Source organism: Chiloscyllium punctatum, chromosome 29 (assembly GCF_047496795.1).
Source record: "Chiloscyllium punctatum isolate Juve2018m chromosome 29, sChiPun1.3, whole genome shotgun sequence".
In the NCBI taxonomy this organism is placed as follows: Eukaryota; Metazoa; Chordata; class Chondrichthyes; order Orectolobiformes; family Hemiscylliidae; genus Chiloscyllium; species Chiloscyllium punctatum.
This window is the reverse complement of record NC_092767.1, coordinates 62,419,433-62,446,698: the sequence shown is the minus strand read 5'-3', so window position 1 is coordinate 62,446,698 and position 27,266 is coordinate 62,419,433. Positions and strand designations below refer to the sequence as shown.

The 27,266-nt window shown below is 43.8% G+C and overlaps 1 protein-coding gene across 1 annotated transcript in view; it reads left to right on the top strand.

The window, feature by feature from the left end:
• The window catches only part of LOC140454350 (elongation factor 1-gamma-like), a 64,948-nt gene that overhangs the window by 20,179 nt on the left and 17,503 nt on the right, over positions 1-27,266 (top strand). The window contains exon 5 of the mRNA XM_072549055.1: positions 24,894-25,036. Coding sequence (XP_072405156.1) covers positions 24,894-25,036 — 143 coding nt within the window. The remainder of the gene's footprint in view (positions 1-24,893; positions 25,037-27,266) is intronic.

Below are 27,266 nucleotides of genomic sequence, written 5' to 3'. Positions count from 1 at the left end.
GAGGCAGCGCCGATACAGTCATTGATGTAGCGGAGGAAAAGTTGGGGGGTGGTGCCAGTGTAGCTGTGGAAGATGGAGTGTTCCACATAGCCTACAAAGAGGCAGGCATAGCTGGGGCCCATGCGGGTGCCCATGGCTACTCCTTTGGTTTGGAGGAAGTGGGAGGATTGGAAAGAGAAGTTGTTCAGGGTGAGGACCATTTAGTCAGTCGACGGAGGGTGTCAGTAGAAGGGTACTGGTTGGTACAGTGGGAAAAGAAGCGGAGAGCTTTGAACCCTTCGTGATAGGGGATGGAGGTGTACAGGGACTGGAAGTCCATGCTGAAGATAAGGAGGAGAATGTTAGTTATTGAGGACTCAATAGTTTCAGGCTCAGAAGGTTTGCTGGGAACAAACGAGACTCATGGTTGGTGTGTTGCCTCCCAGGTGCCAGAGTCCGTGATGTCTCAGATCTTATCTTTGGGGTCCGTGAAGGGAGAGGGTGACTGGCCCCATGTCGTGCTCCATGTAGGTACCAATGACATAAGCAGAAAGAAGGATAGGAATGTAAGGCAGGATTTCAGGGAACCAGGGTGGAAGCTGAGAGCTAGAATGAACAGAGTTGTTACCAGTGCCATGTGATAGAGAGGAATAGGGAGAGATGTCAGCTGAACACATGGCTGCAAGGATGGTGCAGGAGGGAGGGTTTCAGGTACTTGGATAATTGGGGCTCATTCTGGGGAAGGTGGGACCTGTACGAGGATGGTCTTCACTTGAACCAGAGGGGTACTAATATCCTGGGTGGAAAATTTTGGCTGTTGCTGTTCGGGTGGATTTTAACTAGCTCAGCAGGAGGATAGGAACCGGAGGTGTAGTTGCAGTGCACAGGAGGATTAGAGTAGGGAGGACAGGGACAGTATTTCACAGTCACAGGAGTGTGCTGGCAGACAGCAAACTGGTTTGAAGTGTATCTACTTCAGCACCAGAGGTATCCGAAATAAGGTGGTAGGTGAGCTTGCAGTATGGATAGGTACCTGGGACTTCGATGTTGTAGCCATTTCGGAGATATGGATAGAGCAGAGTGGGGAATGGATGTTGCAGGTTCTAAATACCCTATTCATGCACCTCATGATTTTATAAATCTCTAAGGTCACCCCTCAACCTCCTGTGCTTCAGGGGAAGGAAGTTCCAGCCTCGCCTTGAAACACAAACCCTCTAGTCTTGGCAACATCCTTGTGAATCTTTTCTGAACACTCCAATTTAATATCCTTCCTACAGAGTGACCAGAACTAACTACAGTACTCCAAAAGTAGCCTCTGGGAGGATTCAAGATGGCAGCAATCTAACCAGTCTGCTTTGCTGAACTCTGCACCACAACTCTGGCAAAGTGGTGCTTTTATCCTCCCCTTATTAGCTGCTTTGGTAAAAATTGGTAGTTTTAAGTTCCTAGAATATTTATATATACTTTTTTTAAAACCACTAGAGAAGATGACCAAAGGTAAAGGACTGTGTGGATTGCAACAAACAGGGCACTCCCCTGCAGTAACAGGCACACCCCGCTGCCATAGTGTTGACCTCTGTGGAAGCCATGCTGGACTTATCTGTTCATTAGAGTCTGGCTTCTGAGTTTGTCAAACCCAGGGAAAGATTGAGTCAGCGATTGGGGGAAGACCCAGACCAAGCTGGAACTGATCTTGGCCACGCTGCAAAAGCATGAGCAGAAGATGCAGCGAGTCAGGCAGCACATGGAGGTTGAGCCATGGTATCAAACTGTGGTCAAATCCTCGGTGGAATGCATCCAGGCCTTAGTGGAGCAGGTCAACTACATCAAATTGAGGTCAGAGGAAGAATATCCATGTTATTGGGCTGTTGGAGTGGGTAGAAAGCTTTTTGGAGCAATGGCTGCCATAGTTTAGATTACTTAGTGTGGAAACAGGCCCTTCGGCCCAACAAGTCCACACTGACCTGCCGAAGCGCAACCCACCCATACCCCTACATTTACCCCTTCACCTAACAGTATGGGCAACTTAGCATGGCCAATTCACCTGATCTGCACATCTTTGTGACTGTGGTAGGAAACTGGAGCAAACCCACGCAGACACGGGGAGAATGTGCAAGCTCCACACAGACAGTTGCCTGAGGCGAGAATTGAACCCAGGTCTCTAGCACTGTGAGGCAGCAGTGCTAACCATTGTGCCACATGCCGCCCACTAATAGTTCTTGGGTTGGGAAGCTGAGGTAGGCCAGTTGCAGATCGAACCAGGTTGTGATATGCAGGCCTGCATCGGACCAGTATCCCAACATGGTCCGAGTGCAATTGCAGTCCTGCAGAGACCAGCAAAAGGTATTGGAAGCTTCCAGAACGCTGGGGAAGGATCCTCAGGCCCTGACTTACAAGGGATCAAAGTTTGTGTGTTTTTTTTTTAAAAGGACATTTCTGCAACTGTGATCCGTAAGAAGAAGACTTTTAAAAATTCTTTTCTTATTGAAGTTAAGAAGGGGCGGAGGTATCTGGATATTCAGTACTCTGAAAGGTACCCTGCAGTGTTACATTTCCGCTATGGAGGGTCTGTTCATGTTTTTGATTAGTTGAACTAGGCAAAGGACATTTTGGACACGTTAAAATAGACTGACTGGTTCAAACAATATGGACAATAATAGTTTCCTTTTTTTTTCTGTGCTTTGTTCATCTGGTTTTGTCTATTATTTTTTGAAAAAAACTTTTTCAGGTTGTTTCAGATGGCTCTGGCTAGTTGCTCATTTAAATGGTGCACTGGAATATTAAGGGGAGTCTCTCTCTCTGATTGAGAGACAAGTACTTTTGAGTCTTAGAAAGGAGAGGGTTGATGTCACTGTTGCAAGAAACCCACCTTGATGGTAGAGCATCTAAAGGTGCAGCAGGAAGGGTTTGGCCAGGTGTTCGAGTCATCGAGATGTACAGCATGGAAAAAGACCCTTCGGTCCAACCTGTCCATGCTGACCAGCTATCCCAACCCAATCTAGTCCCACCTGCCAGCACCCAGCCCATATCCCTCCAAACCCTTCCTATTCATATACCCATCCAGATGTCTTTTTAAATGCTGTAACTGTACCAGCCTCCACCACATCCTCTGACAGCTCATTCCATACATGTACCACCCTCTGTGTGAAAACGTTGCCCCTTGGGTCTCTTTTATATCTTTCCCCTCTCACCCTAAACCTATGCCCTCTAGTTCTGGACTCCCCGACCCCAGGGAAAAGACTTTGTCTATTTATCCTATCCATGCCCCTCATAATTTTGTAAACCTCTATAAGGTCACCCCTCAGCCTCCGCTCCAGGGAAAACTGCCCCAGCCTGTTCAGCTTCTCCCTGAAGCTCAGATTCTCCAACCCTGGCAGCATCCTTGTAAATCTTAGCTGAACCCTTTCATGTTTTCCAGCATCTTTCTGATAGGAGGAGACCAGAATTGCTCACAATATTCCAACAGTGGCCTACCAATGTCCTGTACAGCCGCAACATGACCTCCCAACTCCTGTACTCAATACTCTGACCAATAAAGGAAAGCATACCAAACGCCTTCTTCACTATCCTATCTACCTGCGACTCTACTTTCAAGGAGCTATGAACCTGCACTCCAAGGTCTCTTTGTTCAGCAACACTCCCTAGGACCTTACCATTAAGTGTATAAGTCCTGCTAAGATTTGCTTTTCCAAAATGCAGCACCTCGCATTTATCTGAATTAAACTCCATCTGCCGCTTCTCAGCCCATTGGCCCATCTGGTCCAGATCCTGTTGTAATCTGAGGTAACCTTCTTCACTGTCCACTAGACCTCCAATTTTGGTGTTATCTGCAAACTTACTAACTGTACCTCTTATGCTCGCATCCAAATCATTTATGTAAATGACAAAAAGTAGAGGAGTTTAAAGGTTACTGCGGATTATATCTGCCATAAATTCTGTTTGATGTGAATCTTCTCAGATCAAGTGGATCGGTTGGAGAGACAAATAGAAATGATGAGGAATTTGCAACAGCAACGGTATGTGATGGATGGCAGTTATAGAAAGGGGGGAAAGTCTCCGATACAGTCACATAGACTGGTTAACTCCAGGAAAGGTGAGAGAGGTAGGCAGCTAATGCAGAAGTCTTTTGTGGATATACCTGTTTGAAATGGGTATGCTGTTTTGGAAAAAGTAGGGGGTGATGGATTCTCAGGGGAACGTAGCACAAACAGCCAAGTTTCTGGTATTGAGACTGGCTCTAATGCAACAAGGGGTACGTCGGCTTCCAAGAGATCAATTGTGTTAGGGAATTCTGTAGTCAGAGGTACAGACAGACGTTTCTGTGGCCAGCAGAGAAAAAGCAGATTGGTGTGTTGTTTCCTGGTGCCAGGATCAATGATGTCTCAGAGGATGTAGAATGTTCTCATGGGGGAGAGGGGCCAGCAGGGGGTCATTGTCCACATTGGAACCAATGACATTGTAATCTCCCTTCAGAGTCTCAACCTTTTCCCTTCCAGAGAGTTAAGTAGAAATTTAAAAAGGAGGTCCTCAAGGGTAGTAATATCTGGATTATTCCCAGTGCTACAAGCTAGTGAGGGCAGGAATAGGAGGATAGAGCAGATGAATGCATGGCTGAGGAGCTGGTGTATGAGAGAAGGATTCACTTTTTTTTTTTTTTGGATCATTGGAATCTCCTTTGTACAGGTCACTTCTACACCAAGAAGGATGGATTACACCTAAATTGGAAGGGGTCTAATATACTGGCAGGGAAACTTGCTAGAACTGCTCGGGAGGATTTAAACTAGTAAGGTGGAGGGGTGGGACTCTGGGAGATAGTGAGGAAAGAGATCGATCGGAGATGGGTACAGCTGAGAACAGAAGTGAGTCGGGCAGGCAGGGACAAGGTCGGAATAATAAATTACACTGCATTTATTTCAATGCAAGGGGCCTAACCGGGAAGGCAGATAAACTCAGGGCATGGTTAGGAACATGGGACTGGGATATCATAGCAATTACGGAAACATGGCTCAGGGATGGGCAGGAGACTGGCAGCTTAATGTTCCAGGATACAAATGCTACAGGAAGGATAGAAAGGGAGGCAAAAGAGGAGGGGGAGTGGCCTTTTTGATATGGGATAGCATTACAGCTGTGCTAAGGGAGGATATTCCTGGAAATACATCCAGGGAAGTTATTTGGGTGGAACTGAGAAATAAGAAAGGGATGATCACCTTATTGGTATTATAGACCCCCTAATAGTCAGAGGGAAATTGAGAAACAAACTTGTAAGGAGATCTTGGCTGTCTGTAAGAATACTAGGGTGGTTATGGTAGGGGATTTTAACTTTCCAAACATCGACTGGGACTACCATAGTGTTAAAGGTTTGGATGGAGAGGAATTTCTTAAGTGCATACAAAACAATTTTCTGATTCAGTATGAGGATGTACCTACTAGAGAAGGTGCAAAACTTGACCTACTCTTGGGAAATAAGGCAGGGCAGGTGACTGAGGTGTCAGTGGGGAAGCACTTTAGGGCCAGCGACCATAATTCTAATTGTTTTAAAATAGTGATGGAAAAGGATAGACCAGATCTAAAAGCTGAATTTCTAAATTGGAGAAAGGCCAATTTTGACAGTATTGGGCAAGAATTTTCGAAAACTGTTTGGAGGCAGATGTTCACCGGTGAAGGGACGGCTGGAAAATGGGAAGCCTTCAGAAATGAGATAACAAGAATCCAGAGAAAATATATTCCTGACAGGGTGAAAGGGAAGGCTGGTAGCTATAGGGAATGTTGGATGACTAAAGAAATTGAGGGTTTGGTTAAGAAAAAGAAGGAAGCATATGTCAGGTATAGACAGGATAGATCGAGTGAATCCTTAGAGTATAAAGGAAATAGGAGTATACTTAAGAGGGAAATCAGGAGGGCAAAACGGGGACATGAGGTAGCTTTGGCAAATAGAATTAAGGAGAATCCAAAGGGGTTTTACAAATATATTAAGGGTAACTAGGGAGAGAATAGGGCCCCTCAAAGATCAGCAAGGCGGCCTTTGTGTGGAGCCACAGAAAATGGGAGAGATATTAAATGAATATTTTGCATCAATATTTACTGTGGAAAAGGATATGGAAGATATAGACTGTAGGGAAATAGATGGTGACATCTTGGAAAATGTCCAGATTACAGAGGAGGAAGTGCTGGATGTCTGGAAACGGTTAAAGGTGGATAAATCCCCAGGACCTGATCAGGTGTACCCGAGAACTCTGTGGGAAGCTAGAGAAGTGATTGCTGGGCCTCTTGCTGAGATATTTGTATCATCGATAGTCACAGGTGAGGTACTGGAAGACTGGAGGTTGGCAAATGTGATGCCACTGTTTAAGAAGGGTGGTAAAGACAAGCCAGGGAACTATAGATCAGCGAGCCTGACCTCGGTGGTGGGCAAGTTGTTGGAGGGAATCCTGAGGGACAGGATGTACATGTATTTGGGAAGGCAAGGACTGATTAGGGATCGTCAGCATGGCTTTGTGCATGGGAAATCATGTCTCTCAAATTTGATTGGGTTTTTTGAAGAAGTAACAAAGAAGATTGAGGGCAGAGCAGTGGATGTGATCTATATGGACTTCAGTAAGGCGTTCGACAAGGTTCCCCATGGGAGACTGATTAGCAAGATTAGATCTTATGGAATATAGGGAGTACTAGCCATGTGGATACAGTGGTCTTTTCATCTCGACTCTAAAAGCAGGGGAGTGGCTGTACTCGTTCAGAAGAATCTTCCATTTCAGTTGTTAGATCAAATTAAGGATGAATATGAGTGGCTTGTGATCCCCAGCTCTAATATGTAGTGAGGAGTATAGTGTTTATTGCTCCCCAGCACACCCCCTTAAATTTTTGACAATGTGCTTCCGAGGTTGGTGGCCCTTAGAGCCCACCATGCAATTATAAGGGGAGACTTTAATCATCTCGTGGATCCCACGGTGTCCAGGGTCTCCCAGGCACTTACCTGCAATCTAAACAATTGGTGGACTTGTCTGGGAAGTTGGGATGGGTAGGTGTATAGAGATGCCTTCTCCTGGTGGTCAGGGGTTTGACCTTTTTTTTTTTTTTTCTCTCCAATCTGCACAAGCACCACACCAAGGATTGATTTGTTTCGTTTTTTTTATTATTCGGTGCTGCCCTGTAAAATTGGGAACATAGCCATTTCTGATCATGAGGCGGTGTATTTGGAGGTTAAGGCCCAAGGTAGTGGGGTAGGTTCACGGCATTGATGCCTGGATCCTTTTACTCCTGAAGGACCATAATCGTAGCGAGTACTTTTTGCAGGAGTTTAAATGTTCTTTGATATCCAGTCAGGTACTACCAGTAACCCATTTGTGCTCTGGGAGACTGCCGAGGCTTATGTAAGGGATATAGTACTCTCTCATTCAGTTCGTTTGAAATGACCGAGGGGAGAGCAGCAGCCTATGCTTGAGGCCAGGGTTGAAAGCAGCTGAGACTGTGTACTTTGATGGGCTATCTGTGATTAAATTACAGTGGATCACAGCTCTTCGGGCACAATTCTGTGCTTACACGGACAGCAAAGTGAAAGATTTTTTGCGAAACAAAGGCTATTTGAGTATGGTGAAAAGAAAGATTAAAAACCTGCCCTATTTCTCTAGGAAGAAGAGTGCCCCCAATCTATTAGAGATGGTACTGGTACTCTCGATTCCAAAAAGATCAATGCAGCATTTAGGAAATTTTACTCCTTGCTGTATTGGCCAGAGGGTTGTGAAGACAGGTTGACAAAGATGGAGTCTTTCAAGGACCCAGATATGACTCCAGAGCAGTTGTCCCTTTTGATGGTGCAAGAAGTACAGGAGGCGGTAAGGCACCTGGCCCAGATGGCTTTCCAAGTGAGTTTTTCCTTTAATAAAGAATTTCTGAATATGTTGGCTGGGCCAATGCTGGACATGTACACTTATTTGTACAGGTCAAGACTGCCTCCTGTCCTCTTTAAGAGAAGCTAATATCCCTCCCTTTTTCAAGAGGGAAACCCCTGGAGGGTGGTGCTTTTCATCTAGGCCCATCTCACTGCTAAACTTGGATTTTAAAATTCTCCCTAAGGCACTAGTGCTGAGGTTGGCGATGGTGTTGCCCACTATTGTAAAGGAGAATCAGACTGGTTTTATTCAGGGCCATAGATCCTCTAATAACATTAGTGTGCAGAACATGGAGCAGGTGTGCCAGAAGAGGTCGATTCCGGACTTGGTCTCACTAGATGTGGAGAAGGCATTTGACTGGGTGGAATAGCCCTACCTTTTGTTTTGGAGCAGTTTGGTCTTAGTCAGGGTCTTTGGCAGATGGGTCAAAGTGCGGTTTTTATTTTTTTTTTAAATATAGTGATCCTATGGTGGCAGTCCTTACTATTGGCATAAGGTCTGAGAATTTCAATATTGGTCAGGTTGGCCAATAAGATCCTCATCCTCATCCTCATCCTCCTCACCGTGTATGTTGGTGAGTGAGCTACTAGTGAAGGCTATCTGGAGGGTCCCCAATACCGCCATCCCAGAGATGGGCCCAGGGGTCGTAAGATCACCCTTTATGCAGATGACATTCCCCTCCTTTCCCCTATCAAACCCGACAATGTCTGTACCTTGTTTAATACAGCGTATCAATGTATTTGCTCTCTCTGGGTATAAGATTAATTTCTGAAGTTGGATGCATGCCTGTGGCGGGGGGAGAGGAGAAGAGCGAGAGAATCTTGAAAGCTACCAATCTCAAAGGTGAAATCTAATTCCCTTTCAGATGGTAATTGGAGGCTTTTTTTTGTACCTAAGCATTTTCATTACTCCCGTCGTTGACCAACTATGCAAGGCTAATATTTGTGCACTTGCTTGATAAGATAAGGCAAGACCTTCAGAGTTGGGAGGTTCTTCCATTATCTTGGTTGGATCAAATACTCTTATTAAAATGAATGTTCTTCCTTTATTATATCCTATGTAAATGCTCCCTCTGCCTCGGTAAACACAGTGGAGACTTAACTGTTGGCTTGGTTCTCTTATGTGGTGTCGCAAAGCTTGCCAACTTGCAGCTTTCCTAAGGAATTGGGGGAGGGGGTGGTAGACTTTCCAGATTTTAAGTATCGAATAAGCTCCCTAATATCCTTTTGTGAATGATTTGGGCTTGTCAGGATCAGAGATCAATATGGCTGGATGCTGAGGCCTCCCAGGCAAAATGTCCCCTTATTAATTTCTGATTTATGGATAAGATGAGGACGGTCACGGAGTATTGTTGGAACCTGATTGTTATCCATATGATTAAAGCATGGAGAACGATGTGACATAACAAGGGCAGTTTATAGAAAGCCTCCTTTTTTCACTCCCATAGTAGGAATGCTAGGATTTTGAGCAGGGTTGATGGATTCTGCTTTTAGATTATGGGCGTCCAGGGGAGTCTCTTGTCTGGGAGGCCTATTTGAGGGGGAGATCATGATTTCCTTTGATCAGATGAGTTGCAAATATGAATTGCTCATCAGGGACCTTTCTATTTTATTTTTAAGATCAGGGACTTTATCCCAAAAAACACAACATTGTTGGCTGAACCTTAGGTCTGATGTAGAGAGGACAGTGCTTCAGACTGCAGGGACTCTTTCGATTAGCACCATTTACTGGGGGGGTGGCGCCTTAAAAGATATTGAATGGCTCTGTGGGGTCTAGGCGCAAGAATTGAGTGGAGATCTCTTCAGAGGTTTGGGAGAGAATGAGAAAGATCTCGATTTTGTAATAGAATACAGGCTATGCAGCTGAAGGTTCTTCACAGGGTGTATTTGGCTCCAGAGTAGCTTGCAAAATTTTAAAAAGGGAGCACATCAAATGTACAAACAGGTATTGGCACTCTTACCTGTTGTTTGTGGTCATGCCACAAGCTTTGCAAGTATTGGGGCCCTGTAGCAAATGTCTTGGGGACTGAAGTCAGGTTAGATCTGGGATATCTTCTCTTGGGCCTGCTGGATCTGTTGCCTTTTTAGATGTGCATGGGAAGAAGCCGTTTAATATTCTTACTGCATGAGGCAGAACATTTGAGTTGGATCTCAAAGCCTTGCAGGCTTATTCGGATGGTGTAGGTGAGTTAGGGAACGTGTCTTCCTTACAAGTATGGTGCACCAGAAAACGAAAGATTTTTATAAGATGTGATTGCCTCTTCTGAACTAATTAGAAGCAGACTTGTCGCCTATGTTAACTAGGGCCTTTGTTTAGCCACAAGACCTGGGTCTGATGGGCCAGGTGCCCAAAGAGGAAAAACCCCGAATAAATATGGGTATGCTAACTGGTCATCCCAATGATGGGGAGCTTTGGTGTTGCACTGGTGTAAGTTTTAACTTGTTTGTTTAATTATTTATTGAATTGTAGTATGGGTAGATTTTTTTCTAAGTAGAATAGTTGTTAGTTTATTATTATACACATTTTTGTAACTTTATTACTTATTAAAGAAAAAAAACTCTCCAGTAACTTTCCTAACATCCTGTACGACCTCAACATGGCATCCCAACTCTTGCACTCGATTGTCTGAGCAATGAAGGCAAGTGTGCTAAATGTTGCCTTAACCACCCTACCTGTGACGCAATCTTCAAAAAGTTATGTACCTGAACCCCTAGTCCTGCTCTTGCATTTTGGTAAATCGAACAATACCTTTTGTTTAATCAAATTTTAAACTCCAGCTGCTGCTCCTCAGCCCATTGGCCTACTTAATCATTGTGGGCATGCTGACTTACCTTAGCCTTCTGAGGAAGTAGAGGCATTGGTGTGCTTTATTGACTCATCAATGTAGATGGATCCGGATAGATTGGGGATATTTACACCTAGGAACTTGAGCTCTCATCATCTCCACCTCTGTGCCATTTATACAGACAAGGGTGTGTCCTCCACTTCCTGAAGTTGATGACCAGTCCTTCATTTTGCTAACTTTGAGGGAGAGATTTTGTTGTCTTACATGTCCATAATATGTCTAAATCATTCCTGCACTCTGTCTCATCATTGTTTGAGATCTGACCTCCTACAGTCGAAGAAAGCGATTGGGAGATTGAGCTGTTGGCATTTGTTGCAAACGTTTTTAGTTACGCCATCTTGGTTTGTGTAAAGATCCTTTAATCTCTGGAACATAAGTGCAGGAATCATGATCCTTGTCCACTTTTGGAGTTTAGTTATTTGGTGGGAATATAGAATGACTGAAGGCTTCTTGTCCTTGCTGAGCTGTACTTTTCTAATCAAACTGTTCAGAAATGTTGTCACACCCTACAGGAGCAGGTGGGATTTGAACCTAGGCTGCCTGGCTTAGGTAGGGATGCTGTCACTACACATTTAACCCTAATTCTAACTGTATCCTTCAATATCTGTTTTAATTGGCATTGGTGCAGTTTGGCCAACAGAGGGCAGCATTCTCTTAGTTTGAGGCCTACTTAAATGCTACATATTGCTACAAGCTTTTTGTGAACAAATACATCTTTTAAAAAGGTGGGGGCTGTGGAAATGACAGGGCTCAGAAAAGAGAGCAGAATAATGTCCATCCTTGTTAATTTTCAAATACGTTCCCTTATCTTTAAGTAAAGAGCCTGTAAACAGCCATTTTTGTTTTTTTAATATTCATTTGTGGGATGTGGAGTTGTGGGGTTTCTCTGGCAGGGCAAGCATTTGCTCATCCCTAATTGCCCTCGAATGATGTTGCGCTGCAACCTTGAACTGTCCAGTCTGTTTGTAAGTAGGTACACCTATGGTTCTATTTGAGTGTTTCAGGATTTTGATCTAGTGATGAAGGAATGGTGAAACCTTTCCAAATCAAAATGGTGTGGAGCTTGGAAGGGAAATGTGAGGGGATGTATCTGTTTCCCTTGCTCTTCTTGACGTTGAGGTCATCAGTTTGCTGTTGAAGCAGCCTTTGTGAGTTGCTACGGTTCATCTTTTAGATGGTACACGTTGCTGCCATTATGGGTTAGTGGTGAAGAGAATGAATGGTACTTCATCCTGCCATCCACTTCAATCAAGTAGCCTGCTTTGTCCTAGATGGTGTTGAACTTGTGTTGAGCCGTGTGACAGTTGTTCAAACACCTTCAACTTCTCCTTGCAGATGGTGGCTAGGTGTTGGAGAGACTGGGGAGAGGGCAACAGTCCAACAATGTGCTGCATGTATTGGTTCTGGGTCCTTTGTCATTTACATCAACTATTTGGATGAGAATAGAAGTATGTTTTGTAAGTTTGCAGATGATACTAAAATTGCTGTATATTTTCTTTGTGAAGAAGGTTATCTAAGAGAACATTGATCAGATGGGCCAAGAAGTGACAGATTGCGTTTAATTTAGATAGATGCAAGATGTTGCATTTTGGTCAGGCAAACCAGGGCAGGATTTACATAGTTAATGGTTGGGCCCTGGAGAGTGGTGTTGAAAGAGGGACGTAAGGGTGCAGGTTCAAAGTTCCTCGAAAGTGGTATTGCGGGTACAGGGTGGTGAACGTGTTTTGCATGCTTGCCTTCATCGGTCAGAACATTGAGTATAGGAGTTGGGTTGTCCCATTATGGCTGTAAAGGATATTGGTAAGGCTGCTTTTTTTTGAGTATTGGGAGCAGTTCTGATTGTCCTATAGGAAGGATGTCCTTAAACTCGAAAATGTACAGAGCAACTTTGGCCAGCATGTAGCCAGGATCAAAGTGAGTTCTAATGAGATGCTGGATAGGCTGGGGCTTTCCCCTCTAATATTGGAGGTTTATAAAATTTCAACATTAATAGGTTGAATAGCTAAGGTCTTTTCCAAGGGTAGGGGTTTCCAAAACTAGCGGATATAGGTTTAAGGTGAGGAGGGAAAAATTTAGTCACGGCCATAGAGATGTACAGCACGGAAACAGACCCTTTGGTCCAACTCGTCCATGCCGACCAGATATCCCAACCAAATCTAGTCCCACCTGCCAGCACCCGGCCCATATCCCTCCAAACCCTTCCTATTCATATACCGATCCAGGTGCCTTTTTACATGTTGCTATTATACTCGCCTCCACCACTTCCTCTGGCAGCTCATTCCAAGCACGTACCATTCTCTGTGAAAAAGTTGCCCCTTGGGTCTCTTTTATATCTTTCCCCTCTTCCCCTTAAACCTGCGCCCTCTAGTTCTGTGCTTCCCCCACCCCAGGGAAAGACTTTGTCTATTTACCTTATCCATGCCCCTCATGATTTTGTAAACTCTATAAGGTCACCCCTCAGCCTCCAATGCTCCAGGGAAAACAGCCCCAGCCTGTTCAGCCTCTCCCAATAGCTCAAACCCTCCAACTCTGGCAACATCCTTGTAAATCTTTTCTGAACCCTTTCAAGTTTCACAACATCTTCCCAATAGGAAGGAGACCAGAATTGCATGCAATATTCCAACAGTGGCCTAACTAATGTCCTGTACAGCCACAACATTACCTCCCAACTTCTATACTCAATACTCTGACCAGTAAAGGAAAGCATACCAAATGTCGTCTTCGCTATCCTATCCACCAGTGACTCCACTTTTGAAGGAGCTATGAACCTGCACTCCAAGGTCTCTCTTTGTTCAGCAACACTCCCTAGGACCTTACCATTAAGTGTATAAGTCCTGCTAAGATTTGCTTTCCCAAAATGCAGCACTTCACACTTATCTAAATTGAACTCCATCTGCCACGTCTCAGCCCGTTGGTCCGTCTGATTTAAGATCCTGTTGTAATCTGAGATGACCTTCGCTGTCCACTACACCTGCAATTTTGGTGTCATCTGCAAACTTACTAACTGTACCTCTTATGCTCACATCCAAATCATTAATAAGTGATGAAAAGTAGTGGACCCAATACCGATCCTTGTGGCACTCCACTGGTCACAGGCCTCCAGTCTGAAAAACAACCCTCCACTACCATCTGCCTTCTACCTTTTTTGAGTGAGTTCTGTATCCAATTGGCTAGTTCTCCCTGTATTCCGTAAGATCTAACCTTGCTAACCAGTCTTCCATGGAGAACCTTGTCATATGCCTTACTGAAGTCCATATAGATCACGTCCACCGTTTTGTCCTCATCAATCCTCTTTGTTACTACTACAAAAAACCCAATCAAGTTTGCGAGACATGATTTCCCACGCACAAAGCCTTGTTGATAATCCCTAATCAGTCCTTGCCTTTCCAAATACATGTACATCCTATCCCTCAGGATTCCCTTCAACAACTTGCCCACCACTGATGTCAGGCTCACTTGTCTATAGTTCCCTGGCTTGTGCATACCACCTTTCTTAAATGGTGGCACCATGTTAGCCAACCTCCAGTCTTCCAGCACCTTAACTGTGACTATCAATGACGCAAATATCTCAGCAAGAGGCCCAGCAATCACTTCTCTAGCTTCCCACAGAGTTCTAGGGTACACCTGATTAGGTCCTGGAGATTTAGCCACTTCAAAACATCCAGCACTTCCTCCTCTGTAATATGGACATTTTTCAAGCTGTCTCCATCCATTTTCCTACATTCTATATCGTCCATGTCCTTTTCCACAGTAAATACTGATGCAAAATACTCGTTTAGTATCTTCCCTCATCTCCTGCAGCTCCACACAAAGGCCGCCTTGCTGATCTTTGAGGGGATCTGTTCTCTTCCTAGTTACCCTTTTGTCCTTAATATATTTGTAAAAACCCTTTGGATTCTCCTTAACTCTATTTGCCAAATCTATTTCCTGTCCCTTTTTTTTTTGCCTTCCTGATTTCCCTCTTGAGTAATCTTCTAAGGATTCACCTCGATCTATCCAGTCTATACCTTACATATGCTTCCTTCTTTTTTCTTAACCAAACCCTCAATTTTTTTAGACATTCAACATTCCCTATGCCTACCAGCCTTTCCTTTCACCCTCACAGTAATATCCTTTCTCTGGACTCTCGTTATCTCATTTCTGAAGGCTTCCCATTTTCTAGCCATCCCTTTTACCAGCGAACATCTGCCTCCAGTCACATTTTGACAGTTCTTTCCTAATAACATCAAAATTAGCCTACCTCCAGTTTAGAACTTCAACTTTTCGATGTGGTCTATCCCTTTTTTTTCCATCACTATTTTAAAACTAATAGAATTATGGTCGCTGGCCCCAAAGTGCTCCCACCTCCTCTTTCTTTTTTCCCCTGCCCCAAAAAAAACATCTCGGTCACCTGTCTTGCCTTACTTCCCAAGTGTCGGTCCGGTTTTGCACCTTCTCTGGTTGGTACATCCACGTACTGAATCAGAAAATTTTCTTGTACACACTTAACAAATTCCTCTCCATCTAAACCCTTAACACTTTGGCAGTCTCAGTCTATGTTTCAAAAGTTAAAATCCCCCTACCATAACCACCCTATTATTCTTACAGATAGCTGAGATCTCCTTACAAGTTTTTCTCAATTCCCCTCTGACTATTTATTAGGGGATCTAAAATACAATCCCAATAAGGTGATCCACCCTTTCTTATTTGGGTGGAACTGAGAAATAATTTCCCTGGATGTATTTCCAGGAATATCCTCCCTCAGCACAGCAGTAATGCTATCCCTTATCAAAAGTGCCAGCCCCCCTCCTCTCTTGCCTCCCTTTCAATCCTTCCTGTAGTATTTGTATCCTGGAACATTAAGCTGCCAGTCCTGCCTATCCCTGAGCCACGTTTCTGTAATTGCTATGATATGGGGTGGGCACGGTGGCTCCGTGGTTAGCACTGCTGCCTCACAGCACCAGGGACCCAGGTTCGATCCCAGCCTTGGGCAACTGTCTATCTGTGTGGAGTTTGCACATTCTCCCCATGTCTGTGTGGGTTTCCTCCTGGGTGCTCCGGTTTTCTCCCACAGTCCAAAGATGTGCAGGTTAGGTGAATTGGTCATGCTAAACTGCCCGTAGAGCTAGGTGCATTTAGTTAGGGGGAATGGGTCTGGGTGGGTTACTCTTCGTAGGGTCGGTGTGGACTAGTTGGGCTGAAAGGCCTGTTTCCACACTGTAGGGAATTTAATCTAATCCCAGTCCCATGTTCCTAACTGTGCCCGGAGTTCATCTGCCTTCCTTTTTAGGCCTCTTATATTAAACTGCACTTACTTCAATGCATCAGTCCTACTTTGTTCTCTGTTTTGTCCTTGCCTGTCCTGACTGTTTGTTTGACTCGCCTTTGTTCTCAACTGTATCAGTCTCAGATTGAAATCTTTCTTCACTATATCCCTGGGATCCCCCCAATCTTACTCCTTTAAATCCTCCCGACCAGCTCCAGCAAATCTCCCTGCCAGTATATTAGTCCCCTTCCAATTTAGGTGCAATCCGTTCTTGTACAGGTCACATCTATCCCAAAACCGCTTCAAATGATCTAAAAATGTGAATCCCTCTTCCATACACCAGCTCCTCCGCTGTGCATTCATCTCCTCTGTCCTCCTTTTCCTGCCCTCACTAGCTCGTACCACTGGGAGTAATCCAGATATTACTACTCTCGAGGGCCTCCCTTTTTTTAAAATTCCTGCCTAACTCTCTGTAATCACCCTTCAGAATCTCCACCTTTTCCCTTCCTATGTCATTGGTTCCAATGTGTACAATGACCTCCTGCTGGCCCCTCTCTCCCGAAAACTTTCTGCACCCTCCCTAAGACATCCTTGATCCTGGCGCCAGGGAAGCAACATCACATTCTGATTTTTCGCTGCTGGCCACAGAAATGTCTGTATCTCGGACTAGAGAGTCTCCTAAGACAATCGATTGCTTGGAACTCTATGTACCTCTTATTACATTAGAGCCAGTCTCAATACCGAAACTTGGCTGTTTGTGCTACATCCCCCTGAAAATCCCCCACCCCTGATATTTTCCAAAACTGCATACTTGTTTGAAATGGGAATAGCCACAGAAGACTCCTGCACTACCTGCCTATGTTTTCTTACCTTTTCCTGGAGTAAAGCCATCAAAGTGATGGTATCTGAGACTACCCCTCCCTCTTTCTTTCCCCGCCCCCTGTCCACCCAATAATTGCCATCCATCACACTCCCTTGCTCTTGTAAATTCCTCATTGCCTCTAACTGCCTCTCCAACTAATCCATTCGATCTGATAGGATTTGCAACCAATGGCATTTATTGCAGATATAATCCTCAGTAACCCATAAACTCTCCCTAAGCTCCCACATCTGACAAGAAGAGCATATCACTGTAGTAAGGGCCATTTTTGCTTTCAATCTACAGACCCAGAAAATAGCACTGTCTGTCTTATTGCTCTACAAAACACTGCTCCAGGTTAAATTAGTACTTATGGCTTATATTTAAGTTTAATCAAGAGACATTGCTCAATAAAACATATAATCAAGAAAGAACCCACTTGACTCACTACTGCCGACTTATTTTAAGACCACGCTTAAAACGTCCACTTATTTGTTTCTGTGCTATGACCTCTTCCCAACAGGTTCAGCCAAGATCAGTTGTGAATTTCACTTTTTAAAATTTTCCCAGACACACACTGATGTCCAGCGATACATGAATTCATCAGCAAAGGCAGTAACTGCTAACTCTGTCAGTTAGCAATGTGGGTTTCTCGCTCTGACCTCCCCATGTGCTTCCCTTGTCTGTTCTTCTCCCTTTTAAAAGTGCTGTTATAGAACATAGAAAAGTACAGCACAGAACAGGCCCTTTGGCCCACAATGTTGTGCTTAGATTTAATCCTAATGTAAAATATAATAACTTAACCTACGCACCCCTCAACTCACTGCTATTCATGTGCATGTCCAGCAGTCGCTTAGATGTCCCAATGACTTTGGTTCCATCATCACAACTGTGTAGAGAACATACCTCTGATGTCTCCTTTATACCTTCGTCCTAATATCTTCAAACTATGACTCCTCGTACCAGTCAGTCCTGCCTGGGGAAATGTCTCTGGCTATTGACTCTATCTATTCCACTCATTATCTTGTATACTTCGATCAGGTCTCCTCTCTTCCTCCTTTTTTCTTTCGAGGAAAAATTTGATTTGTGGAGTTTCCTCCAGTGAGCTGTTTTTAATTGTCCACCACCATTCATGACAGGATGTAGCTGGACTGCAGATTTTAGATCTGATCTGTTGGTTGTGGGATCACTTAGACCTGGCTGTGTCATGCTCTTTGACTTGCAAGTAATGTTGATTATGGTGTCATCATTTAAGGTGACCCCTCATTTTTGGTGTGCTGCTGGCATGCTCTCCTTTTCCATGTTTGAAGCAGAGTTAAACTCTTGGCTTGATGGCAATGGTAGAATGAGGGCTATGTTGGGCAGTGAGGCTAGTCTAGGAATATGGGTTTATTCAGCACTCTTTCCTAATCTTGCTGAGTGAGGGAATTCTATCACTTTCAGAAGGTGTTTTGTTTGTTTAACAGATGTGGGCTTCACTGACTGGGTCAGTATTTGTTGCCTGTTCCTGTTTTGGCCTTGTGTGAGGGCTGTGATCAGGTTCTGCCTTGAACTGCTGCAGTCCATGGCATTTGGGAGAGAGTTCTAGGACTTTTGATTCAGCAGAAGTGATATAACAATATATTTTCAAGTCAAGGCAGGTGGCTTGGGGTTTTACAGATCGTGGTGTTCCAGTGTACCTCCTGAACTTGACCTTCTAGCTGGTCGAGATCACGGGTTTGGAAAATGCTGCACGAAGTGGTCTTGGTAAATGTCTTTAGCATAACTTGTGGATGGTACATACTGCTACTATGCATTAATGAGGGAGTGTCTTTTTTTTTTGCTTTTAATGTGCCAGGAGAAAGTGAGGACTGCAAATGCTGGAGATCAGAGTTGAGAATGTGGGTGCTGGAAAAGCATGGCTGGTCAGGCAGCATCCGAGCAGCAGGAGAATTGATCTTTCTATCAAGAGCCCTTTATCAGGAGTGAGGCTTGTTCTCATTCCTGATGAAGGGTCTTGTCCAAAATGTCGATTCTTCTTCTGCTCCTTGGATGCTGCCTGATCTGCTGTGCTTTTCCAGCACCACACTCCGATTCTGGATGTGCCAGTCAAGTGACTGTGTGTTTCCTCCTGTATGTTGTCAACCTTTTTTTGTTTTTGTTTTTTGTGATGGTGTTGCACTTATCCAGTCAAGTGGGGTATTCCATTACACTATGACATCTTCCCTGTAGATGGTGGACAGATATTTAGGAATTAGGTGAGTTAGTTGCTGCAGGATTCCTCGCCTCTTACCTGCTGTTACAGTTAGTGTTGATGTCTGCTCCAGTAGAATATCTAGTCAGTGGTACATAACCTCCCCTTTGTGCTTCCATCTGAGTGTAAACGCATGAGGGATCTGTAGACAATGTGACTGCTGCTAGTCCCAGTAGATTGACTTGCCCAAACTGTGAGCAAAGCACTGGTTTGCTCAAGGGTAGGGTGGAAGAAGGTAATGAAGGATGGGTCTGGATAACAACATGTACACTTATGAACTGGATTAAAGTTTTTGTTTTGGATGGGTTGGGGGAAGTTTTCTTTTAAGGAACTGACTCCAGGAGCAGGAGAAGTACTCTAGCTGATGATGTAAAAGGCATGCAGCCTAGCGGGTGTAGTTCCATCAGTTGTAGTCTTACGTGATTCCTGCCAGGGTGGAGCTGCAGACGGCGAGTCTTTGCAAAGGAAGCTTGTGTGTGATTAGGACATCCTGTTTATAATACAAGTGCTGTGTGTTGGGAGGAGTGTTCAGGAACCAATCTGCCAGGGGGTGAGGGAGGGAGACCTCCCAGTGACTAGTGTGAACGTGCTGCTTGTCTGGTGGGAAGAGACGAGAACAATTAAGTTGACTCAGTAACCATCCCTACCCACAAATAATGAGTTCATATTTTGTATATTAATGCTGGTAGTGCAAGCGTTCTCTAATTCTCCTTGTTCCAGTACGTTAACTGTCAGTTACAGGGTCACTTTTTTTTTGTCTGAGTTGAGAAGTTGCCCTACTTCAGGAGCTCCATATAAAGGAGAAAGCTGACACCCTCAGTACATCTGAGGTGCTGTTCTCAGATGCAATGTTTTAAGCAAGCCCCCACCTCCTTTTCGATGTGAAAGATCATGTCATTCTTTTGAGCAGGAGCCCAGAAATTACCTTTTATTGTACAAGAATTTTTTTTTGTACTTCAACAGTGATCAAGTAATTGTGTTTGGGCTCAGGAGCTTGCTGTGTACAAGTTGGCATCTTACTGTTGTAACAAAAGCTGTGAAGTGTCCTGTGGCCGATGCGCGCTGCAGAAATCAGTGTCTTTTTCATGAGTGAATTTCACTTTTAAAGTTTAAAAAAAACACTTTGTCTTCAGAAATTCATTTCCTTTCAGGTGAGGATCTAGTTAGAATTTGGGAGGAAGTCTTGTGCTCTGAGTCGGTTCTTTTTTTACATATGTTAAACTCTTGATGCGAATGTATTACCACCCACCCTCAAAAAAACACTGGCCAGACCCCTTACTAAACAGCACTGTATTTCCAATGCACAGGGTTAGTTGCTGTCCTCTGGGCTATGTTTTGAGACTGGCAAAACTATTGGAGTTTGAAGCTGTATATTAGCTACTTACAGTTGTTGGCATCTACTTCTAGTCTTCTGGCAGAATTTCAACAGATGTTCTGCAGCTGAGTTGTGCTCTTTGCTTCTCCTATATAGAGGTTAAAGACCTGCTACCTTAAATAACATGAGGTGCAAGATTTGGATCAAAAAGGTTTTTATATCCAGAGCTTTTTTGAACTGCAGGAATGTGAGGGAATTCCCACTGTTTTAATGGACAAAGAATCCATTGCTATTTTGTTCCATTAGTTGTTTACTGGGATCGGTTTTTGTTCTCCTTTGTTGCGAACAGATAGTAAATCTCGCAGACTCTTACCTACAAAATCTCCACTTCCTAAACACTTGGCATGAATTACTTGATGGCCTGAATTAGATTCTTGTTCACGAATTAAGTTTTCCCTCCAGTCTGAGGCTTCCCTTGTGATTGCTCCTGAAGAAAAGATGCTTGTTTAACACCAGCCATGCATCTGTAATGGAAGTATACAAACTAACCTGCCTCAACTGTGTAGCCTTGATTTTGCTGTGACCTTGACAGACAAATCCATCCTTGTTTTGCAGCAGAGTTGGTTGTAGTAGAGCTTTCCCTTTTTTTTTGTATTCAGCATTTTGGATTAAGAGTAGCATTTCACCTGAAATTTTTTTCCGTTTTTGGAAAGGGCTGTTTCCCTTTGGGTTTCTGAATGTCCCCGTACCTTTTTTTTTAAAAATGCAGTCACTTGAAATGTAATGTCAATTTTGCACATAACAACATGCTATGATAAACTAGTGCAATTTAAGAGCAGACAATATTGAAAACATCTTGCCACAGATTTTTAATGTTCATTGGTTTTCCCACTAAACAATTTTGAAGATGGAGGATAAAATATATAAACTTGCAGAAGATACTAGGCTAGGGAAAACATTGAAACATGCAGATGACACTGAGTGACTTCAAAGGGACATTGACAAGTTGGCCAAATGGACAGACACCTGGCGTATGAATTTATGAGACTGATAGCAGGAATAAGGGATTTTTACTCCAAGGAAAGATGAATGAAATTCGACTTGCTGTCCTTCGGAGCAATGATGATTTTAAGAAGTGACCTTTATTGAGATTTTGAGGTGCTACTGAGACTTTATAAAGCTCTGGTTAGGCCCCATTTGGAGTACTATGTCCAGCTTTGGTCCCCACACCTCAGGAAGGACATACTGACACTGGAACATCTCCAGCGGAGATTCTCACGGATGATCCCTGAAATGGTAGGCCTAACATATGAGGAACGGCTGAGGATCCTGGGATTGTATTCATTGGAGTTTAGAAGATTAAGGGGAGACTTCATAGAGACGTACAAGATAATACATGGCTTGGAAAGGGTGGATGCTAGGAAATTGTTTCTGTTAGGCTGTGTCCACGGGTCCTAGTCTCCTCACCTTAGAAATAGAGGGGGTCAATTCAGAACAGAAATGCGGAGACATTTCTTCAGCCAGAGAGTGGTGGGCCTGTGGAATTCATTGCCATAGAGTGCAGTGGAGACCGGGACACTAAATGTCTTCAAGGCAGAGATTGATAGATTCTTGTTATCTCAGGGAATTAAGGGCACGGGGAGAATGCGGGTAAGTGGAGTTGAAGTGCCCATCGGCCATGATTGAATGGCAGAGTGGACTCGATGGGCCGAATGGCCTTACTTCCGCTCCTATGTCTTATGAATATCCTTCTACACCCAGTCAAAGTTATTCTGCTTCAACTAGTTGGTATGCCTATAACTAGGGGTCACAATTTCAAGATCCTCAGCAAGGAGTCAGATGAGGAGAAACTTCTTTACTTGGTGAATTCCATTTGAAGGTTTCAAAAGAGATGGATATATATTCAAAAGTGAAGATGCATTCTGCCTTCCCTGTTCAGCCTCTTGCTTTGAAATAAATGTAGTTTAATTTATCAATCCTACCTTGTTTTCTCCTTTTATCAGTTTTTGTGCTGACCATTTGACTTACTACTTTTCTCAACTCTAGCAGTCTCCTATTGATCTCCTTCCTCACTATCTCCATGGGTCCCACTCCCTCACCTTACTAGGTTAAATCCTTCCGAGCAGCTCTCCCTAACAGTATATTAGTCCTCTTCCAATTGAAGTGCAGTCCATCCTTGTACAGGTCACTTCTACCCGAGAAGAGATTCCAATGATCCAAAACTCTGAATCCTTCTACATACACCAGCTCTTCAGTCACACATATTGAAAAATGTCCCCGAGAACCCTGCGAAGCTAAGGAAGTGATTGCTGGACCCCTTGATGAGAGATTTATATCCTCAATGGTCACCGGTGAGTTGCCAAAAGACTGGAGGTTGGCTAACGTGGTACTATTATTTAAGAAAGGTGGTAAGGACCAGCCAGGGAACTATAGACGAGTCGAGCCTGACCTCGGTGGTGGGCAAGTTGTTGGAGGGAGTCCTGAGGGATAGGATTTACATGTGTTTGGAAAGGCAAGGACTGATTAGGGATAGTCAACATGGCTTTGTGCATGGGAAATTATGTCTCTCCAATTAGTTTATTTTTTGAAGTAATGGAGAGGATTGAGGGCAGAGCGGTGGACATGATCTAAATGGACTTCAGTAAGGCATTTGACAAGGTTCCCCATGGGAGACTGGTTAGATTTCATGGAATACAGGGAGAGTTAGCCATTTGGATACAGAACTGGTTAGAAAGTAGATGATGTGGTGGAGGGTTGTTTTTCAGATTTTGGAGGCCTGTGACCGGTGGAGTGCACAAGGATTGGTGCTGGGTCCACTACTTTTTGTGATTTTAATATAGGTGATTTGCATATGAACATATAGTTAGTAAGTTTGCAGATGACACCAAAATTGGAGATGTAGTGGACAGTGAAGAAGGTTACCTCAGATTACAACAGGATCTGGACCAGATGGGCCAATGGGCTGAGATATGGCAGATGGAGTTTAATTTAGATAAATGCAAGGTGCTGCATTTTGGAAAAGCAAATCTTAGCAGGACTTATACACTTAATTAAATTTGTTTCCCTCCAGTGTGGAAACAGGCCCTCCAGCCCAACCACTCCACACCGACCCTCTGAACGGTAACCCACCCAGACCCATTTCCCTCTGACTAATAAACCTAACACTGTGGGCAATTTAGCATGGCCACTTCACCTGCCCTGCACATCTTTAGGTTGTGGGAGGAAACCGGAGCACCTGGAGGAAACCCACGCAGACACTCTGGGGGGAGGGGAGGAGGAATGTGCAAACTCCACACAGACAGTCACTTGAGGATGGAATTGAACCTGGGACCCTGCTGCTGAGGCAGCAGTGCTAACCACTGAGCCACCATGCTGCCTTGGTAAGGTCCTCGGGAGTGTTGCTGAACACTGAGACCTTTGGAGTGCAGGTTCATAGCTCCTTTGAAAGTGGAGTCTCAGGTAGTTAGGATAGTGAAGAAAGCATTTGGTATGCTTTCCTTTATTGGTCTGAGTACAGGAGATGGTAGGTCATGTTGCAGCTGAACAAGATGTTGGTTCGGCCACTTTTGGAATATTGCAAGCAGTTTTGGTCTCCATCCTATCGGAAGGATGTTGTGAAACTTGAAAGGGTTCAGAAAAGCTTTGTAAGGAAGCTGCTAGGGTTTGAGGATTTGAGCTATACGGAGAGGGTGAATAGGCTCGGGCTGTTTTCCCTGGAGTGTCAGATGTGGAGGGGTGACCTATTATAGAGGTTTATAAAATCATGAGGGGCATGGATAGGGTGAATAGACAAGGTATTTTCCCTGGGGTGGGGGAGTCCAGAACTAGAGTTTAGGGTGAGAGGGGAAAAGATATAAACGAGACTAAGGGGCAACTTTTTCACGCAGAGGGTGGTATGTGTGTGGAATGGACTGCCAGAGGAAGTGGTGGAGATTAGTACAATTACAGCATTTAAAAGGCATTTTGGATAGGTGTCTGAATAGGAAGGGTTCGGAGGGATATGGGCTGGATGCTGGTGAGTGGGACTAGATTAGGTTGGGATATCTGGTTGGTATGGACAAGTTGGACTGAAGGGTCTGTTTCCATGCTGTACAACTGACTAAGACTGGAGAGTGAGACTAGCTGGGTATCTCTTTTTTTTTTTTTTTTTGGAGGCCGTACGGACATGGGTTGAATTTATCTTCTTTACTGTGAAAATCCGATTTCCAACTTTTGCTCCAACATTTAGTAGCTGAGTCTAAACGTTAATCTCAGGAAGTGGCTTTTTTTTTCCCCTGAAATGTTCTGTCTGCTGTCTTCCCCTCCACCCCCATAGTCCTATCCTTTTTAAAAGTACTGTATCCATGCTTTTCTACCACCCTCTTGAATGATGTAGTGTCTTGTCCAGTTATTTCAAAATGTTTCTTGGGTAGTTTACTACATTCAGGCTTCACATGCAAGTTGTTTTTTGGTGTGATAGTCTAAGTTTTGGTTCCAAACTGTTTGGAGAAATGAATGTTTATACCTGATCTTTTCTCTCTCTGTTTTACAGTTAGCAGTAGTATGCTGCGAGGTACCTCCATTCAAGAAGCTGCCCTCATTCAGCAATGGATTAACTTTGCTGAAAGTGAACTCATCCCTCCAACTGCAACTTGGCTTTTTCCAACTTCAGGTACCAGGAAATTCAACAAGCAGGTAAATTTCCTAATTTGTGTAAAAGGCTTCAAATATCTGTTCTGATTTGATCAGATTCACCTGCATGCAGTTTAGTAAACAAACATCACCTATTCTCGTGGTTTCCAGGCCTGCAGATTTTTAAATACCAAATATTGACCTCATTCATGAGGTTAGGAACTCTGTAGCAAGAAACTTGCCTTTTACCCGAAGCCTATCCCATCATTTATAAGTCATCAGTCAGGAGTGTGATGGACTGCTCTCCACTTGCCTGGATGAGTACAGCCTTCAATAACACTCAAGAAGTTCGACACCATCTAGAACAAATCAACCCACTTGATTAGCCCATTATTCATCATGTTCACCTATAATCTGTAGGATGCACTGCAATGACTCACCAGGGGTCTGTCCAAACCCATGACTGCATTTACCTTTTGAAGGACAAGGGCAGCAGGTACATGAGAACTTGCAAATGGTGGAGTTCCTCTCTAAGAAACTCATCATTGTGACTTGGAAATATATCACCCTTCCTTTGGTGTTTCTGGGTCACAAACCTAGCATTCTGTCCCTAATGGTATTGTGGGTCAACATTAACAACAGATTTCAGTAATTCGAGAAGGCAGTTCTCCTTCACCTTGGGTAACTGGGAATGAGCCGAGGAAGTGGTGATGAAGGCTTGTGCAATTCCAACATTTTAAAAGCACAGGTATATGAATAGGAAGGATTTAGAGGGACATGGGCCAAATGCTGGCAAATGGGGCTGGGTCAAAAATGGGATGTCTGGTTGGCAGGGATGAGTTGGACCAAAAGGTCTGTTTCTGTGCTATATGAATCTGACTTCATAAATGTTGGCCCAGACTGAGCAAATGTAAGGTATAGCATGGAAGGAGCTTTTATTGATTTTGTTCAGGGGATCTGAGCATTAGTGTAATTTGGACCCTTTAGTTTCCTCCTCTTTAACCCAATGTGTGCAACCTAGGAAACTGGCATTGTTGGGACTCCAGAAGAATTTTGAATGTTTTGAAAGCAATTTGTACCAACATTCTACCAGTTCTCAGCTGAGGGTGGATGGCTGAGCTCAAGCTTTCCAAGAGAGTCTTAGTTTTAATCCACTGCATACCTTCGTATACCTGAAATATCAAATCATGCATCTATACTGAACGAGCCTGCTGTACTTCATGTTTCTCTTTTTTTTTATTTTGAATACATTTTGGGGCTGTTTGGTACTGATTAGTTGAGCTCCCAGAATAACATTGTCTTTTTTTTTTTTGCTTGTCAGTTCTTTCTTCCTGCACACCAGTACCACCCCACCTTCCCCCCCCCCCCCCCCCCACAACACACACACACACACACACACACAACTCTGGGTGCAGAATACTTCTGGGATTCACACCTGCTAAGAATTGCCTTTTGAAATGCTGACTCCTAAGTGGCAGCCCACCCTTCCTGCTGACTGTGGGAATGTGAAGCTGTCCACTAAATTAATGTTCAAGGGACAGCTCTGACCTTCAGTGAGCTTCAAACAGTAGTTTAAATGACAACTCTTGCACTGCAACAGGAAATGTAATTTTTTCACGTTAAACTTGTCATGAAACTGACTGACTCCTTTCCTTTGACCACTGAAAGCTTTGCTTCTTTTTAAGAAAGCAGACTTGACTTAGTACTTTCATGACTGTGTATTTCATTATTTGAAAACCAGTTTTGTAATCGCTAATGTAGAGTTATATCTTTTAAGAGCAGGAATAGGCCATTCAGCCCATCCATCTTGTCTTCTCATTTTTTGAGAGATTGCGGCTGACCTTATTTTGCCCTCACTCCACTTTCCTACTTGTCCCATAAGACTTTGTCTGTAGATCAAAAATCTCTCTAACTTGGCCTTGAATGTATTCAATGACCTAATGTTCACTGCTCCCTGGAGGAAGAGAATTTCAGACTATAGACTCTCAAAATACTATTATTTTGAAACCATTCTAGATTGTTTTCCCTCTGCACTTACTCTACCAAGCAACCTCTGAATTTGGACTTTCAATAAGATCACTTTCATTCTCTTAAACATCAAGCTCCTCATTGCAGTAGTCAATCACGTGGAATTTCACTGCACGGTTCCAATGCAGGTTTATTCTTCCTTAAGACCAAATAGTACTCTGGTTGGGGTTCACCCAGTTCCTGAACAGCTGTGGCATGACTTGTCTACTCTAATACTGCAGTCTCTTTGTAATTAAGGCTAGCATTCTGTTTGCTTTCCATTTTT